At 31.9% G+C, this 13,121-nt stretch overlaps 1 protein-coding gene and 1 pseudogene across 4 annotated transcripts; one reads left to right on the top strand and one right to left on the bottom strand.

The window, feature by feature from the left end:
* The first annotated feature begins 3,162 nt into the window (after nucleotides 1-3,162).
* Nucleotides 3,163-12,809, top strand: LOC107612176 (putative E3 ubiquitin-protein ligase RZFP34). Of its 4 annotated transcripts, XM_088496603.1 has the most exons (16): nucleotides 3,163-3,516; nucleotides 3,585-3,804; nucleotides 3,928-3,976; nucleotides 5,017-5,125; nucleotides 5,217-5,389; nucleotides 6,679-6,834; nucleotides 6,909-6,996; nucleotides 7,316-7,375; nucleotides 7,495-7,525; nucleotides 10,119-10,196; nucleotides 10,313-10,356; nucleotides 10,490-10,530; nucleotides 10,651-10,733; nucleotides 11,132-11,223; nucleotides 11,347-11,458; nucleotides 12,375-12,809. In XM_088496603.1, the coding sequence occupies exons 10-16, from the start codon at nucleotides 10,152-10,154 to the stop codon at nucleotides 12,477-12,479; spliced, it is 522 nt and encodes a 173-aa protein (XP_088352729.1). In that variant the 5' UTR covers nucleotides 3,163-3,516; nucleotides 3,585-3,804; nucleotides 3,928-3,976; nucleotides 5,017-5,125; nucleotides 5,217-5,389; nucleotides 6,679-6,834; nucleotides 6,909-6,996; nucleotides 7,316-7,375; nucleotides 7,495-7,525; nucleotides 10,119-10,151; the 3' UTR covers nucleotides 12,480-12,809. The 4 variants fall into 4 exon arrangements, with proteins under 4 accessions (XP_088352729.1, XP_088352730.1, XP_088352731.1 ...); XM_088496604.1 differs by lacking the exon at nucleotides 5,017-5,125; XM_088496605.1 differs by lacking the exon at nucleotides 5,017-5,125 and having other exon boundaries at nucleotides 3,170-3,497.
* On the bottom strand, nucleotides 8,640-9,428 carry LOC148549936 (pentatricopeptide repeat-containing protein At5g15340, mitochondrial pseudogene; annotated as a pseudogene).
* Nucleotides 12,810-13,121: the final 312 nt, after the last annotated feature.

The following is a 13,121-nucleotide window of genomic DNA, read 5'->3' as shown; positions in this document are numbered from 1 at the left end:
TGATTAATTTTTTGGTGCTGTTTGCTTGAAGTATTATTAAATAATTAATTATTGAAGTTGATTGCTTGAAGCATGATTAAACAATTAATTTTTTAGTGTTGATTGCTTGAAGTATTATTAAATAATTAATTGTTGAAGCTGATTGCTTGAATCATGATTAATTGTTATAGTTTATTGTTAAAACCTTTGATAATTGATTAGTTGTTAGGCGATAAATCTTGCTTTTGAGGCATTGATTAGTTGATTAGTTGTTGGGTTGTATTGTTATTGGATTGCGGATAATTTTTAGGTATGGCGATAGTAGTAATCAAGAATTACCTAGGAATAATAATGCTGAGAACAATTCGGCTTCGAATGAACTTTCTCTTCCTTCTAGATCCAATGATAGTCAATCACAAACTTCTAATGTTCGGGAAAAAACTGATTCTGTTTGGAGATATGTTGCTTTACAAAATATAAACGAAAAATAGCATTACCAAGCTTATTTTGTCTGAATACTTTTGCGGGCGGGAGAATTAATAGAATGAAAAAATATTTGGAAAGGATAGGGGGAGATATTAAGAAGTGTTCTAAGATCCCTTATGACATAGAAAAACAAATGGAAGGTTTATTGAGAGAGATTCAGAAAAGTAAAACTAGTAAAAGAAAAGTAAGTTTTAACGAGGAGGGTAGTGATGAGATTGAGGATGCAATTGACGAAGTAATAGTGGAAATGAAGGTGATGATATCAACGACGCAAATCTACAGCAAGTTATGGCGGATTTCGATGATTGATGGCAGACTTGGATCAGTTGGATGTTGGCATTTTATGTTTGGTTGGTTGTTTTTGTTATTTGACTTTTGAGTTTGTATTTGAATGAGATTATAACATTCTGATTTATGTAGTACTTTTAATTTGGATGATATTTTAAAGTTTATATTAGACTATAATTATGTTTTAATATGTTTATTTATATTTTATTTATTATTTTATTATAAAACGATTTTTTGCTTCAACCACGGTCGAATTGGTTGAATCTATGAACCAGTAAATTAGTAGTTAGAGCAGTTCGATGATCGGTTCGATTTTCAGAACCTTGGTTTATATAATTATAAAAAAGTTGTAAATAAGTACGAAGTTTCAGAAAATTGTAATGTGATAAATTTGGTTTCCAATTATTTTATTTAGAGTAAAGTATCATTTTTGTCTACAAGGTTTGGGGTAAGTCCCAAAATTGTTCGTAACATTTAAATCGTCCTATTTAAGTCCCTAAAATTTCAAAATTGGCTCAATGTTGTCATGCCGTTAGAGATCTGTTAACAGAATTAATGGCGGGACAAAATTGATATGATTTTGAAACGTTAGGGACTTAAATAGGACGAAAACAATGGGGACAAAAATGATACATAAAAATAAATTTTAATTTTATCTTTCGGTAATATCAATTTTTTAGGATACATAGTTATTCAATTATCTTTTAACCATATATAAGTAAATTAAACTTAATCACATTACTTTTATTCTAAATAAATTTATTTTTTTTATAATTTTACTCCTAAAGATTTTTATTCATCATAAAATATTTGTAGAATGACTAATAAATAAATTTACAAAAAAGAAAAAATAATACATATATAATAAAATATAAATTGTACATTTTATCTTTAATGTATCGAAATTTTTTAATGTTTCAGAATAAAAAACTTTAAAAGTAAAATTATAAAAAAATAAATTTATTTAAAATAAAAATAATATAATTAAATATAATTTAAAATAATTGAATAACTACTTACGATAAAAAGTTGATATTATTAATAAATAAAATTAAAAAATATTTTTATATATTATTTTTATTCTCAATATTTTTATCTTATTTACGTGCCTAACATTTAAAAATAGTCTCATTTTTATTCCGTTTTAATTCTATTAACAGTTATAATGTCAGAATAATATTAAGCCAACATTAAAGACTTAAATAGAATGTTAACTTTAGAATTTATTGAAAACGTGACTCTTTTATTTAAGTAACTTACCCTTTTCCTTTTTAGTTACTACATATTTTGGAAGAACCGAATAATAGGTAAAGGTCAGTAAGAGGAGTGTTAGACCATCTCCAGTAGGGAACTCATCCCAGTTCCTGTTTATGGCCCACTGTCATAAAAAGTAACTCCACATCAGCTTTTGCATCATAAACAATAAATAGGAACTCAAAGCATCTCTCTCTTCTCCATTAGGAGGAACTAACTTTAGTCCCTATTGTGGTCCCACTTAATTAATTAATTAAAATACTTAAAATTAATATAATTAATTTTTTTCAATAATATTATTTAAATTTATAAATTTAAAAATAATTCATTATTAAAAGATATTAATATTAAATAAATTCATATATAATAATAATACACAATATATAATTCGAGATTATACTAATTTATAGTTTTGTGTTTACAACTGCTAATTTTAATAATATTATTAGCATTTTAAATTTTAAAAATAAAAATAACCAACTCAACTAAAAATTATTTTATAAGGTATAAAAATTAAATTTATTTTTTAATGTAAGTAAATTTAATTAATTATAATTTAATATAATAATATAAATAATATTCAATATTAATTATAATATAAATAATTAATTAATAAAAACTTAATTATTTAATCTAATTAATTATTTAATTAATTATTATTTAAATAATTAATATAAATTATTAATTAAATAAAAATATAATTATTTAATATAATTTTTATTATAATTATTACTAATTTAATTATTATTTAATTATTTAATTATTTCAGATTTTATATTATTATTTTTTTATAATAACTTGCCAAATGGCAAGTTGTTATTGGTTAATTTGAGTCCCTGCTTAGAGGGACTCCCTTACCTTGATCCTTGTGCGGGAACTCACTCCTTCTCTCCTTCAATGGTTAGAGTTCCTATATGTCAGAAAAAAGTCAAAGAGGAACTCACCATTGGAGGTGCTCTTAGGGGGCTAGCAGATTTTGTAAGTTGTAGTAATTAATTAGTCATCAATAGTATATTTAATGGTGTGAGATTTCATCTAATGATAGAGAATCACTCATTTTTCTTTTGCTAGCTAAATGTTGGCCAAATTTTAATAAATCTGCTGGTCCCTAGACTTTTCCGTATAGTAATAGTACACAATCGCAATTCACAACTCACAACTCACACGTCATAAAAACTAAAAGAAATAAACGGAGAGAGAGAGAGAGAGATCAGAGCGGCAAAAACAGAGGGGTTGGGTAAGAAGAAAAGAGATGTCCCCGGCGATTAAGAAAAAGACTTCGCCGGTGAAGGAGAAAGAGATGGCGGCAGAGTCTCAGATCACTGGCGAGGAGTAAGGAGGAGCTCGCCGGTGATGGTGACAGTGACGACCCAGAGGACGACGGTGAGAAGAAAGAAGAGGTGACGAAGAAGAAGGCAGATTTTCTGCTCTGTTTCTGGCGAACAGAAGAGATGAAGAACAAGAAATCAGAGACAACGCCGGCTGTGCATGCAAGCTTCTGGTCACAGAGTAAATTTTATTTTGTTTTTTTTTTAAACTCAGTAAATTTTTTATTTATTATTTATTTTTTTTTTCAGAAAGAGAAAGAGATGATGGTGATGGTCGTTGAAGCGGCTAAGAAGAAGAAGAATGGCAGCGGTGAGTGGTGCTAAGAGCAAAAAGTCAGAGGAGCGGCGCAGAGAAGTGAGAATAGGGCCGTGGTGCTGCTGCATGCAGAAAAAGCGTTCGGTAAAGACAGATCGGAGCAGAAAGACAGACGATGCCGCTGATGGAAGTTCTGTCTCAGTGAAGATAAAGGTTATTTTTTTTTTTGTCAACACATATTTTTTTCTTAATTTTTTTTATCAAAAATTGATTTATTTACTACAAAAACAACTGTTCTATTTTTTTTTTCAAATCTGCTTCTGTTTTTGGATGAAGGTTGAGGATCTGTTGGTGTTTGAGTGATGGTTGATGTCTGCAGTTTCAGGTATTTTGTTTCTGTATTAGTGATGGCCGGATGTCAATTGGTGTATGATGTATATGGTTGTGTTTGGCTGAAGTTGTGGATTTCAAATTGGGTGCGTGGATCTGAAACTTTTTATGGTTTGGGTGGTTTTGCTCTTTGATTGGTTTTGGTTCGCGTATGGACTGTGAACGATGCCGCCGATGATGATGCAGAAAATTAACTCTTATTGAAGAGTTATCACATCTTTTCTTCTCTCTTCTTTTTTTTTTGGTGCCATTTTGTTCATTTGCTTGTGCCCTCTGCCGTGTTTGTTTGTGCCTTCGCTCACGAACTTTTTCGTTTTTGTTGCCATCTTTTCTTCTCTCTCCTTATTTGTCTGTGCCATTTTGTTCTTTTGCTCGTGTCTTCTGCCGTGTTGGTTGTAGAACGTTCAAATTTTTGTTACGTTTTGTGTTAAAATATTCACTGATTTATGGACTAACTTCATATTTGTTATCATTATAGCGTCAAACTTTTAAAATGATAGTGTTTATGAATCTTATAGTGAAGTTAACTTAAAAGATAAACTAGTATTATATTTTTAGTAAAATATATATTATATTAAATTAAATTATTTAACGATTTTCAATTGTATTTCTGTAAAGAACAATGTTATAATATATCTTTGTAAAAGACAATTTTATAATAGTAGTAAGCATCTTCATCTTATGTATAAACTAAGGAATTGAATAAGGGATTTGAGTAGTATGCATGAACTTCATTTTCATAAATGCAACACAATTGATATGAGAAACTAAAATGAGTAAAATTTAAATTGTTAGAACATCTTCTCCAATTTCAGTTTGCAATATGAGTTAGTGCTGTTAGTGGGCTGAAATTTTCTGATATTACTTGATAATTCCATTGTCTGTCTTGTGTAATAAGCTATGAGACCCATTGTAGTTGTGGATTGGTGTTCAGATTATCCATATTTGCTATAAGAGAATTGTTTGCCAACCACATATCTTCAGTTATTTTCACCTGATTACCCCATTCAATTCTCCCGTGTAATCCTTTTTCAGTAACTTTCCTGCCTTCAATAAGACTTCTCTATCTCCAAGACAGATTGGTAGCTTCTGCATGTAATGTAAAAGAAAGCAACAATGCGTTCAGTGTTTGCTTGACTTGAAAGTATGATAAACTATGCTTTTTGAAGTTGTAGGATTATTTCTTAATATTTTCATATGTGCAAGTCCATAAGTTTATTTCTGCTTCCATGTAGTTCATAGAGGATAGCTAGCATCACGATTCACGGGAGAGGAGATAATAATGCACTCTGAGCCTTTGCAGTTTGAGTGCAGTAACATGAGGCATATAACTCAGGGAGAAGATACAATCTGTCATCAATTGTAGAGTGCATGCATGGAGAAAAATTGAAAGTTTTTGCAAGATAAGGTCTGATTTGGTAAATTTATTTGTGGGAAAGATATATTTATTTTTTTTCAAAAGAACAAACTATATATTTATTTTAAGTTTGGCAAATAAAAAGATCACTTATCATTTTAACAAATTAGAAGTTTTTTCTAAATGCATTTAAAGAGACATTTTTTAAAGTTAATTTGTTAATTAAAAATTCTAATATAATCTCATGTATTATAGATATTCAAATTTATTCTTAATTAAATTATTAATACTAAATTTCATTCAGAATCAAAATTCTTTTTCTATTTATTTATATTATAATTATTTTAAATTTTAAAACTTATTTTACTAACAACGTTTATGATTATTTAAAACCATTTTCAGTTAATTTAAAAAATAAAGGTATTACTCTCTTTAGAAAATTATTTTTCAAAATCCAATTTTAATAAATTACTTATGAACCATAAAAAAATTTTCAAACCTAATTTTATATTTGTCTTATAAAAATTATCTTGTATTTAATATTTTTTATTTTGATATAAGATTTGATTTGGTTGATTTAAGATAAACAAAAAATATAAGTAAAGTGATTTTAATTTATCATAAAAAAAATATGAGTACGTATGATTTGATTATAGAAGAGAGAGTATTTTGTTGTAAAAAGAAGATGAATATTAAAAAAGAAACGTGTGTATTTTCTTTTGTTTTTTTTTTGTCTGAATTTGAAATATTTTAAATCTTTTTTTAAATATTTATTAGAAAAAAAATTATTTTTTAAAAATGATCTGTTAATAATAAATCAAATGGGCATGTAAAATTATGTGTCAATATTAGATGCCCTTGTGCATACTGCATAATCCAAAATACCAAATTCTTTTGTGCTTCATAAATACCTTTAGAATTTCATGAAAAATAGCACTTGGTATGTAAAATTATGTATCAATATCCGATATTTTTGTGCATATGGCATAATTCATAATACCTACTTTGCTTCAGAAATACCTCTACAATTTAATGAAAAATGACGTGTCTCTTATAAGAGCACGTGTCAGTGTCAGGTGCAGGTACTTGTGAATGTGTCACATCCTAGGTATCCCTATCTCTGCGCAGTCGGTGGTTGTGTCACATCCATCATCAGTATGCATAGGTATTTGTGAATGTATCACATCTCAGGTATCCCTATCTCTGCGCAGTCGGTGGTTGTGTCACATCCATCATCAGAATGCGTAGTCCAATAATGTACTCTGAGCCTTTTTATATAGTGGTTTGCATATATTGTCATGGAAGAGGCGACAATAATGTACTCTGAGCCTTTCCAACAGTTTGAGTGCAGTAACATCAAATATAGAGTACAATATGAGGGAGAACTGTACAATCTGTCATCAAATGCAAAGTGGCATGCATGGAGAAAAATTGGATCAATCAAAAGAACATGTAAAGATCAAAGACTTGCGAGAGAGAGGATATATGGAACACGGGTAAAATCTCATGTTCACTTAGTTTGCATATTTTTGTCTCAGTTCTTTTGTTGACACTTTAGGTCTTCTTGCAGATGTCAACATTACCGGAGAAGATGCCGTATTAGAGCCCCCTGCTGCAACGAGATTTTCCACTGTCGCCATTGTCATAATGAGGCAAAGGTCAGTCCATCTTCCTTTTTTTCAAGTTTTAGTTATGAGACATTTATATTTCTTTCCTGTTCCTCAAGTTGGCCTGCTTGTATCTGAAAAATTTAGGTGGTATTCGTTAGACTAATTTGAGAAGTATATTTGTGGAGAAAGTATAAAAGTGAATATCCATTGATTCAAACTACAACTTTGAGGAACAGTCAATTTCCTTTTAGTAGCAGATTGCAATACTTAGGACTTTCAAATCATTATTTTTAATTCTTATGTTGTGGCAATCCATTTTTTTTTCTCTTTAATTGGAACTTATTTTACCATCTATATTTCTCCGCAGGATGATATCAAGATTGATCCGAGTCTTAGACATGACATTCCCCGTCATCAAGTTAAACAGGTATGCTTATTTATTTGAACAACGATCATTTGAGTATCACAAAAATTTTGTGCTCCTTCTCCCTTCTGTTATTTCACATGTTAATCAATTAAATTGAATATTTTTGGATTGTTTTCCAGGTGATATGTTCACTGTGGGACTGAACAAGAGGTAAGTCTTGTTAATTATAAGGGAAGATCATGCTATTAACATAGATTGTGATAAAGCTTTATTTTTTCCTAGTAAGAGAAATACGAATACCTTTGTGCATGCGAGCATGGACGGAACTAGGAATTTGGTAGATGAGGGGTCAAAAATTAAAATATTATATAATCAAATATAATATTATATTATATATTTATTAATATATAATCATAATATTTATTTTATTAAGAAAATACTAATAAGGACTTGTTATATAAAAAAGTTATCTTAGTTCTTATAATTTATTTTTATTTTGGATTCGACAAAATATAAAAATGATCTATTTTTTTTAGTCTACATTGTTGAGTATTATTGCGATAGTAAGTTATATTTTTATGCTTCATATTATAAAAAAATACTATAAAATAATATAAATAAGTTGTTCTAATAACTTTGTTATATACATTTAAAACATATTCATGAATAAAATATATAAAATATAATTGTTTTAATGAATTTACTTAATATGTTATAATTTTAATATCATGAGAAAAATAAATAAATTTTAAAATAATTTACTTTCATGTATGTAGTATAATATATTAAAATTTTTTTTGTTATTATAAATATTAAAGTATTTTTATATGATAATAGGTGTGAAAATTAAGAGAAAAAATATTTAAAAAGAGAAAAAAATTTAAATATTTAAAGATTTGGAAATTTATTTAATCAAAAAGTGACTGACAATAATATATTTCTCAATTTAAGGATTGTTACTTATTTTTGAGTTTAATAATTTAATTATGTAAGATAATTACTTACTCTATTCTTCAAATAAAATTATATAATATATAATAACTTTATATAAAAATGGGTAAATACCCTTTCCGGCCCCTGAGCATTTTAAATTGGGACATGTCGCACCTTTATCATCCAAAAACCTCAACTAGGTTCTCAACCATCAACATTAGTGGACATATCAACCCCTATGATCGGTTGCCAACAGGTTGCCTGGATGACGTGTCAGGTGGAGGCTGAGTTGTCCAAATGCAGGTGCCACGTGTCACTAGAAGTTGTTGCAGGGACTAAAAACCCCTTTCCTGCCCAAACTATTCTCAGTCCCACCAGCAACACCCTCCACTCACCACCCCTCCCCAGCACTCCTCCACCACATCCTTTCCCTTCCCAAACTATTTGCATCAAGGCTCACTCCTTCTCCGATCATGGAATCAAACATATCCACCACATCCTTTCCCTTCCCATGCATGGCCAACCCACCAATCATGGCATTCCACGCCACTACATTTCTCCTTGGCATGTTCCTGAACACAACCAAGGCAGCGCCAATCCTCCCACACTTTGCATACATGTCAACCAACCCAGTCCCCACCATGACACCCACATCCCACCCAATTTCCTTCACAGCATACCCATGAACCCACCTCCCCAAGCTCACATCCCCAGACCGCGAACAAGCCGAAAGAATCGAACAAAGGCTCACATCATTCAACACAAACCCACACCCAAAAATCATTTTCCTCAAAAGCTCAAAAGCCTCCCTAGTCATCCCATTCTCAACATACCCCACAATCATCACAGTCCAAGCAACCTCATTCCTCTCTGGCATTTCATCGAACACCTTCCGCCCATTCTCCAAACCCTCCCCTTTCACCACACCTTCCAAGACCACAGTCCAAGACACCACAGTCTTCAAACCCATATCCTCAAAAACTCTTCTAACCCCACCCACAAGCCCACACTTCACATAAACATCCATCAAAGCATTGCAGACTCTAACACACCCAGAAACCCCAAGCTTCACCACAAGTGCATGAAGCTGCGAGCCCATTTTGACACAGCCGAGATGGGAGCACTTAGTGAGGACGCAGAGTACGGAGACGGGGTCAAGGGGGAGGGGGAGGGAGCGCATTTTGGAGAAAAGGCAAAGGGCATGGTTGGGGTTAGTGGCAGAGATGAGGGCAGTGTAATTGTGGAGGAGTGCTGGGGAGGGGTGGTGAGTGGAGGGTGTTGGCGGTGGGGCTGAGAACAGTTTGGGTAGGGAGGGGGTTTAGTCCCTGCAACAACTTCTAGTGACACGTGGCACCTGCATTTAGACAACTCAGCCTCCACCTGACACGTCATCCAGGCAACCTGTTGACAACCGGTCACAGGGGTCGATATGTCCACTAATGTTGATGGTTGAGGACCTGGTTGAGGTTTCTGAATGATAAAGGTGCGACATGTCCCAACTTAAAATGCTCAAGGGCCGGAAAGGGTATTTACCCTATAAAAATTAACTTTGTTAAAAAAAGTTGGGAGGCCAAGGCCTATACTTGCCCCCCCCTTTTGATCCGTTCTTGCATGCGAGTAAGCACAAGTGTTCATAGCCATAGAAGAAAGAAAAAGCTGCATAGTTAAAAGGAATCCTGAAGCTAATCACTTCATGAAGGCCCTTTAACATGTTTTGTGCAGAGTTGTTAGTATTCTTTTTGAGGTGTTTGAAACTATTCAATTATTCATTTATTCACAGGCAATCATCTATTAAAAGTTCTTGCCTTTTGTAAGTTGGAATCCTGCCATGAACTAAGTTTATTCTTGTGTTGACTCCTGCTGATTCCAGGTTCAGCAAAACTGCATTAATTGTGGAGTTTGTATGGGCAAGTACTTTTGCGGGATATGCAAGCTTTTTGATGACGATGTGAGTATTTCGTTCCGGAGCTGACAATCCCTTAAACATCCAAGTTAATGACTCTTTCGAAAAATCAACACATAGAATATACGAGATGATAATATTATTTATTTTATCTGCTGCAGGTATCTAAGAAACAATACCATTGCGGCGGCTGTGGAATTTGCAGGTATGAATTAGTAGAACATTTTCCTTTTGCCTGTTCTTCAAAAAGCATTGTATGCACTTCTAGTGTTGTTGCATTTGGTTTAGGGTACTTTTCTTCGTTAGTTATTGAATGATTCTGAAATGTTTCAATACAGAACCGGAGGATCTGAAAATTACTTCCACTGCGACAAGTGTGGTAAGTCAATTGTTTTACATTTTCATGCTTTCCTTTAAAGTAGCAACACTATTGTCTTAATTCTTGACCCGTAAGCTTCTTTACCAACTATCATTCTAACAACACTTCTTTTCTTCCAAGGTTGTTGCCACTCAACTCTGCTGAAAAATAGTCACGCTTGTGTGGAGAAGGCAATGCATCATGATTGTCCTGTTTGTTTTGAGGTTAAATTTTGTCTTTGTTAATTTTGTAATGTGCTCCTATTGGTCTATTAAAAGGGTTAATAGTCAAAATGGTCCACATGCTTGTCAATTTGGTCCTCAAAAGATCAAATGTCTCGAATTAGTCCTTTGCTAATTAGATTTTTGTCGAAATATTATGCCACATGTCATCATCTAATTGATGGAAGGCTCAATCATATTCACAATTATATCTTTCATGAACCAAGGAGACATTTGATCTTTCAATCACTAAATTTTGACGCACACCTCTCAGGAACTATTTTGACTATTAACCTGACTATTAAAATTTGATATTTTCTTCCCGGAAGTCGATCAATATACATTTATTCCCCCGCTGGGTGCTAACACATGTTTACCAACAAAATGTGATGGTTTTGCAGTATTTGTTCGAATCGATGCATGAAATCGCTGTCTTGCCATGTGGACATACAATCCATATCAACTGTCTGAATGAAATGAGACAGCATTTACAGTGAGTATTGTATTGAAAGTTGGAACTCGTTTATTAGTATCTGCTCTCTTAAGTCTTATTATCGAAAAACATTGGTTCTGATACTTGCGTTTATTTATTTATTTATTGTTTTAAACATCTCAGGTATGCATGCCCTCTTTGCTCAAAGTCAGTTTTTGATATGTCAAAGGTTTGGGAGAAGTTTGACTTGGAGATTGCTGCTACACCAATGCCTGAACTATATCAAAATAAAATGGTTAGTTTTCTCTGTATTTTCTATGCCTCTAATGAGGGAATTGGAGAAATTTGATGTTTTGCGATGATCCTCTAAAGTAAACTAACACAATTTCTCCAATTTTTTGTTCTCTGATGCTTCTCTAAAGTCAACGGGTATGGTAATTGTGCTCAACTGATCATTGCAATCTAATGGGAAAGATTGTGAGGAGCAATTGTGACACCCCTATTTCATGTATTTTTATTATTAGTTTTTTAAAAAGTAAACTAACAAAAATACCCACTAAAGATTTAATAACGGGCAAAATATCTTTGAAAAATTTAAATGACAAAATACCCTCAAAAGATTTAAAAACAGAAGAAGATTTAAAAATATAAGTACATTGACATGAAGTAAATTCGGTTGTGTTTACTTCGTAATGGGCCACACCTTTTTAAATCTTGAGTGTATTTTTGCTGTTCTTATTTTTTGGGATATATTTTTTGGTGAAAGTTTTTGGAGGGCATTTTTGGTAGTTTGCTCTATTTAAGAAAAAAAAACTAGATCAATTTTAAAACTCGCCAAAACCTTTATGCATGTTTTTGAAATTGTGGAGAAATTTTCAACAAAAAAACTTTGATACAGATGACATAGATAACAAGAGGATGTGATGTGTCTCGCATTAGGATTAGGATTAATCATATTACAAAAGATCATATAAAACTATTTATAATATTTCTAAAAGTTCTTACGATTCCATAAGTATTTATAACATTTAATAAATACTTAGAATTTCGTTATAGTTCCATGAGTATGTGAATTTAGTAGTTAAGATTTTGTTATAGTTCCATGAGTATGTGAATTTAGTAGTTAAGATTTTGTGTGTATTTCCCTTCTGATTATGAGGGACAACTAATCATCGTTTTTTCTGTCCTTTTATTTTTCTTCTTTCAAACAGGTTTGGATCCTTTGCAATGATTGTGGCAGAACTAGTAACGTAAAGTACCATCTTATTGCTCAAAAGTGCTTGAATTGCAAATCCTACAACACACGACAAACTTGAGGCTGAAGAGAAAAGTGGGCATTGTTACATTTCATTTCATTCATTGAGAAAATGCATTACTCTTGTGCTTTGTGAAGGAAGTAGTGGCGACCCATCTTTAATTGGAACAACTTGAACATGGCGATAAAGCCTGGTTGGGTCGGCACATGTTCAACTTTGTCGTGTTGGGTTAACCAATTGCAATTACCCTTTTAACTGTGTTTTTAGGTGTCATATGTGAAATAATGTAAACTTTTATAATTAGCTTTATGGTTGTGGAATGTTACTAGGAACTATCTTATCTTATATACACGTTGTGTTTCACGAATATATTGAGAGTTTCATATGAAATTCTGCTGTGTTTTACCAATATCTCTAGAGTTTCATGAGAAATGGTATGTGGCATGTAAAATTGTATGTGTCAAAATTTTACACATCCTTAAGACAAGAGAAAGAACTCTGGGGTGCCAAGAAAAATTAGAAGGGAAGGAACAAAAGGTCAGGAGGCATGAGACTTTAATGTCTTTGGTAAGATCAACCAACCATGCATTTTGTTTGTGCCTTCGCTCACCAACTTTTTCGTTTTTGTTGCCATCTTTTCTTCTCTCTACTTATTTTTCTGTGCCATTTTGTTCTTTTGGTTGTGTTTTCTGCCGTGTTGGT

This window comes from Arachis ipaensis, chromosome B8 (assembly GCF_059453495.1).
Source record: "Arachis ipaensis isolate K30076 ecotype BB chromosome B8, ASM5945349v1, whole genome shotgun sequence".
Lineage (NCBI taxonomy): Eukaryota > Viridiplantae > Streptophyta > Magnoliopsida > Fabales > Fabaceae > Arachis > Arachis ipaensis.
This window is presented reverse-complemented; position numbering and strand designations above follow the sequence as displayed.